The 6,000-nt window shown below is 38.5% G+C and overlaps 1 protein-coding gene across 2 annotated transcripts in view; it reads right to left on the reverse strand.

Annotated features, from left to right (window-relative positions):
• The window catches only part of ift81 (intraflagellar transport 81 homolog), a 33,545-nt gene that overhangs the window by 7,444 nt on the left and 20,101 nt on the right, over positions 1-6,000 (reverse strand). For both annotated transcript variants that reach the window (XM_015049111.1, XM_015049112.1), the window contains 2 exons: positions 2,499-2,648; positions 274-402 (listed from right to left, as the gene is read on the reverse strand). In XM_015049111.1, the coding sequence (XP_014904597.1) occupies positions 274-402; positions 2,499-2,648 (279 nt within the window). The remainder of the gene's footprint in view (positions 1-273; positions 403-2,498; positions 2,649-6,000) is intronic.

The following is a 6,000-nucleotide window of genomic DNA, read 5'->3' on the forward strand; positions in this document are numbered from 1 at the left end:
GGCCAAAATTATAGCTTTTGTGTCTAATGTAATTTACAATTCCGTTATGTGGTGTAGGCAGGAGTTTAATAAGACAGCTGAAGGTCACGCAAGAGTCCTTTGACAACACATTAATGACTTTTGTCTTCACCAAAGAGTGGAATCTATACCATAAAAAGAAACAAAATCAAAAAAACCCCCAGCATTCTCCAAATAAATTGAGAAGTCTTAGAAACTGCCAGTCTCCATCAGTGAGCCAACTGGTTCCCACCAGTGAGCACTTAGTATACTCACCATTTCAGACATGTCGTCCAGAGTGCGGCCCTTCTTCTCGTCCAGGTCGCTCTTGATGGCGGAGACCCTCTCCAGTTCCTCCTGAGTGTCGCTGTATCCAGAGATGCCCTTCTGGGCCTCCACAGTTTGCTGCGACACACAGAGTAGGGAAGCATTTTTAAAAAGGTCTTAATAAAATCACTAATATCCTGTATTGTACACAAACGCAGAAGAAACAGTCAGAAAAAGTGTTGCAACTTTAGGGCTGCAACAAACAATAACAAATGGAATAATAAATTATTCTATCGATGATTCTGACGATTAATCAGATTTTAAAATATGGAACATTCTGTAGATTTTTCATTCAACCACTTAAGCCTTTTTATACAATATTAGGACTACGTTAAAAATGTAAATAAACAAATTATTTAATTCCTCTTATAAATAAGAAAATAAATGTTTTATAACCTAAAAGCAATAGCGTAGCATTCTTTTAATATGTGCTAAGGATGCATTTGTAGCTAAAAAATAATTTTGACATCATTTAACAGAATTTGAACAAAGTGAAGCTGAATCTTTGCCACCTGAGGCACCTTGTCTGTAGAACATATCTACAGACAAGAAAAGTTTTTTTTCTCTAAAATGTAAAATGCATTTATATTTTGTACAGTTTTGCTTAATTACTGATTTGACTCTGTTGTTCTTTTAGCAAGGGGCCTTTTATTGAGTTTCTCTGCTCCAGTTAACGATTAATTGATTACTAAATTAGTTGACAATTATTAATCGTTTCAGCCCTACGCAACTTAAACACTGAAGAACTAAAATATAGGGTTTTTTTAATGCAAAAGTTAAAAACTATTTTTTTTTAAAAAGGAATAACGCCATAATCAAGGGCAATAAAATGTCATCTGTTACTAATGTGGTGTCTAATAAAAAAAAGGTTGTGGAATGCAACAAGAATCCAGCTGAGAAAAAAAAAAAAAGATCCAGCCCCTGTGAAGAAGAGGACATGTTGTCAGCCTGCCATGTGATCAGAAGCAAAAACTTGCTTTAACAAATCCTAATGTGGGATGCAGACAGAGGAGGAGCAGCAGATGCAGCTGTCAGAAATAGTAGCTCGGCCTGCGTCAGACAGGCCGTCAACAAGTCAGGTAATCTGACCGCGCGAAGGTGTGAAGCCATTTCCACGAAGCTTCTGTCACTTCACTGTAAAAACAAGCTGCAGATGGAGAGAAAACAGTGCATCTGGAGAAGCACACAGTCTGAATAATGCAAGGCAGAGGGATTGGTTAAGGAGGCTTTTCTGACCTAAAGGAGAACAAGGAAAGCAGCAGGGAGGACACCATCTGGCTCTTTAGCATTTTGGCTAATTCAGCTGGTCAAACAAAGCAACAGTTCAAGGTTAGCTCTCAGTACAGAGACAAAAAAAATTACAGATTGAGAGAAAGTTATAAGAGAGAAGCTAATAGTTTCTAATGAATTAGACATTTTTTCAAAGTATGGGCCATTTCTAAAAGATAAAATATAGGTACTTATTCTCCTTTCTCCTTTTCAAATACACGTTTTTATGAAGGCTGCTCTAGAATAAGTTTGGCCACCAGTGAGGCTGAAATGATCAATCAGATTAATTGTGATGAACCAATATTGAAATAATCATCAGTTAATTTAGTAATCCATTAATCGTTAACTGGAGTATATAAAATGAAAAAAAGTAATCTGCTAAAAGAACAACATACTCAGAAGTCAAAACTGCACAAAAAGCACAAAACCCTTAATCTGGAAATATGTTCTACCTAAAATTCCTCAAATGACAAGATTCAAATTCTGTAAAAAAAAAAAAAAAAAAAAAAAAAAAAAAAAAAAAAGGGTTATTAAATGGTTAATCTAAAAAATAATCAACAGATCAGCCCCACTGATTCTACGTTAGGCAGAAAGGTCTGAGTTTTTCACATGTTGATGTTAGGAGTATATTTTTACCTGCAGATGCATTTTTTGCTCCAAATGATCAAGCATTCACTGAAAGAATGTTGTGTTATTGTACAAATGTTTATTTTCTTATATAAAATAAAGTCATTTAATTATTTGTTTATTTGCATCTTTTGATTATTATGTACAAAAAGCCTTAGGCGGTTAAGTTTAAAATCTGCAGAATGTGCCATTTTTTTATCCGATAAATCGATTAATCGTCAAAAGAATCAATGGAGTAATGGACGACCACGATAATCGTTAGCTGCAGCCGGAGTTACCAGTTTCTGCTGGACGATGTCGTGTCTCTGTCTGAGAAGCTCCTCTGTCCGTTGTAGGACTCCATATTCGGCTCTTAGCTCAGCAAGTTCCTGCCTCCTCTTCTTGTAGGTTGTTCCTTTGCTGCGCAATTTTGCCACTAAGCGTTTCAGCTAAAAGAAAAAAAAAAGAAAAAGAAATACTTAAGAAAAAAATCTTAATAATTGTCTTAATGCAGTGCAGTACATCAACAACACTTCAAACATTTCAAAGCTGTAGAAGAAAATAAACTTTAAGCAGGACTGTCACAATAACAAATATTGCAGAAGGTTAAATTGTCAGAAATTATTGCAATAAATTATAATTTTGTCATTTTGAGAACATTTTCAAATAATAATAGTAATAGCATAATAATAGAAGAATACCCACTTATAGATAAACACATAAGCATTTTATTTCTGAAGAATATTTAACGCTGGAACTGGAAAAACAACCAAAACAACAATAATTCAAACAGATTATGAGTCTCTGTAACTAAAATTGCATTTCAAAACAAATTAGGGGACGATTGCTGTTCAACTGGAGATTATGGAGCTCATTTTCATTTATTGTGTGGTTAATTGATTTATTGATTATTGTGACAGGCCCAACTGTAAGCATATAAAAAAAATGAATATGGCATCACTACCAAAAACATTCACTGTCTGTATGGAAAATACAGGATGAAGTTGACAACAGCTGAGATAGTGGAAGGCCTCAGGAGGAACTGAAGGGATTAGAGAACTACAGAGGGGCAGTGGGAGCAAGGGGGATCCGTGTCACGATCTGGAGGTTTACGGTCAGCTGAGGACGGCAAAAATTTCCATCAAACGAAACAACTTGTTTGGAGTGGATATTCGGTCAGTCTCCACGCCGCAGTCTGCCGGGACGCGCTGAAACTCCTCCACAATGAAGAGCAGCTATAAATGACCACAGACACGGGAGAACAGCCCCAGAAATCACAGAATGTGCTTTGAGTCCCGTGGGCATCCATGAAGCCAGAACTGTGTGTGTATGTGTGAGAGAGGAATGGCCGGCTGCGTGCAGTTGTGCATGCACGTTTATTCTTTTGCGTATTTTGGGACGTCAAGGGCAGACACGGGCGGTGAGAGGAGTTAGCGCGACGGACTAATCCAGCATGGTGTCCGCACGACATCGTGTCCCCAAACACAACAACTGCTGTGAAACCGGACTGCAGCTCAGCCGGTGGTCATAACTCGGACATGCGGCTCATTCACACCCATGGTGTCCCATGAAAACATTTACAGGAACGTCTATGCATGCACGCATGTTTCCTGCAGCTTCACACGTGTAAAGACTCGCTTTTTTCTTTTTTTGGGCTATTCGTTGTAAAATAGCTCAAGGTCAATCACTTCTGATGAACAGCTGTGAATGTCCTGCCACAGATTCTCTGTCGGCATTAGGTCAGGACTTTGACTGGGCCTTTGATCCAGGGTTGGGAAAAAAATCAATAACAAACAATACGTGTCTTGATAGACACATGATCAACATCAACACATAATACGTCTGAAAGAATGTTTAATGTTTAATAACACTGAACTCCGATCCCCAACCGCACAGCATTCTGGGGGATGGAGGCAGAGGAAAGGCTTTAGCCGCAACTTCCCACAGCTAGCTAAACCAAGTGGGTGGCATCAATTAAATCACTCACTCTGGTTACCTAGCAACAACCTGTGTGTACAACAGTCTGTACATACAGCTGAACCTTGTTAACTAATTAGGTGATGCTAACAGTTATCGGAGTTAAGGGGGCTAATTACAAATGCACACCACACCTTTCAGATTTTTATTTTACATCGGATTAAAGGGGCGGTATTATGTGTTTTCCAGACATATATTGCCGTTTTATAGCACAATCAAGTAACTATGTTAACTTCAGTTGTTACAAAAATGGTTTACATATCAAATATCATTTAAAAGAAATTCAAATTCATAATTTAACTCCTTAAAACTGGGCCTGTGTCTCTTTAAAAAGCTCTTCTTTCAAAAAGTCATCACAACATGGCAGAGGGTCCATGCAGTTGGCTGGAGGAATGTGATGGCACACAGTCGTCAGAATGGAAAATACCTCTGATAAAGTGATCATCTCCACCACGGCTGATTTCCCAAAATGACAGCGCAGTCTGATAAGTAGAGTCTGACCAAACATTTTCCACTAACTTCATTCATGCGACGGTTCAAGGAACTCTTTGTCTCAACAAACTGCTTCTACTTGTAATCCGAGTTAGTTTTAGTCTCCCCATTTCAGTCTACTGACTGTGAAATATGAATGAAATATAGACGAAAAGATAGCAAGGATAGCTATCTTTTAGCTATCTTTTGCAGCTATCCTTGCAAAAGATAGCTGACTTTTTAAAGCTGCAGGAAGAAACTTTCAGAAAAACAATATTTTTCACATATTAGTTGAAATTGTCTCTATGTCTTGACGGTATGGTATAAGACAGATAATCACACTGCTTTCTCCCAGCGCAAAGTAGAAACAACCAATCAGAGCCATGAGGCGGGTCTTAACGCCGCCAATCACAATCTCGTGTGGCGAGGAAAAGTTAGGACAATTCCAAAGGCTCCTGACCAACAGGGGCGTCCCCATAAAATAGTTTTCTTTTCTTCATAGAAATAGGGGGGAAGGGGGGAGAAATAGTTGATTAAAAAATTAATAGTATCATGATTTTAAGTTGTTTTACGAAGTAAAAAGTAAATGTTACCACATATTTTCACTGAACACCCTGGATGAAATGGTTCGTTCCTGCTTAGCGCTTGACAATGTTCAGCAACAGTCAGAACAAGACAAGGATACGGAAGCGCATTTACGGAAGCGCATTGCTATCATGCAGGAAAAAAAAAATTCGATCGCTATCTCGTTATAACGAGTTACGTATCTCGTTTTAACGAGTTACGTATCTCGTTTTAACGAGTTACGTATCTCGTTTTAACGAGTTACGTATCTCGTTATAACGAGTTACGTATCTCGTTTTAACGACTTACGTATCTCGTTAAAACGACTTACGTATCTCGTTAAAACGAGTTACGTATCTCGTTGTAACGAGATACGTAAGTCGTTAAAACGAGATAATTTTAGGTCCAGGAAGTGGCGGTATTATGCTAGGCTAGTACAGTGGCTAACATGAATTGGTCAGGCTTCCTATCATGTTTGGTCTACAACATGTAGAGATACGGATGCTGCTTTGCACTGTGGTTAAAACCATTAACAGCCTGCGTACTCTGACAAGATCCTAAACAGAACGGGACTGCACAGAAGGAGACGTTAGTCCGGTCCTCTAGCTGTAGCGGCGTTCCTGACTGTCTGGATCGAAGCTCAAGTTGGCCTCCGATTGTAGCTTCTGATTTGGGAAATGGCTAAAGGGAGATTATAACGGAGGCTCAGACGTATTTGATGAACATTTTCTGGTCAGATTTTTTACGGAAGCGCATTGCTATCATGCAGTAAAAAAAAAATTTCGATCG

The sequence above is a fragment of the Poecilia latipinna genome, unplaced genomic scaffold, assembly GCF_001443285.1.
Source record: "Poecilia latipinna isolate Pla-1442-1.1 unplaced genomic scaffold, P_latipinna-1.0 Scaffold927, whole genome shotgun sequence".
NCBI classification, from domain to species: domain Eukaryota; kingdom Metazoa; phylum Chordata; class Actinopteri; order Cyprinodontiformes; family Poeciliidae; genus Poecilia; species Poecilia latipinna.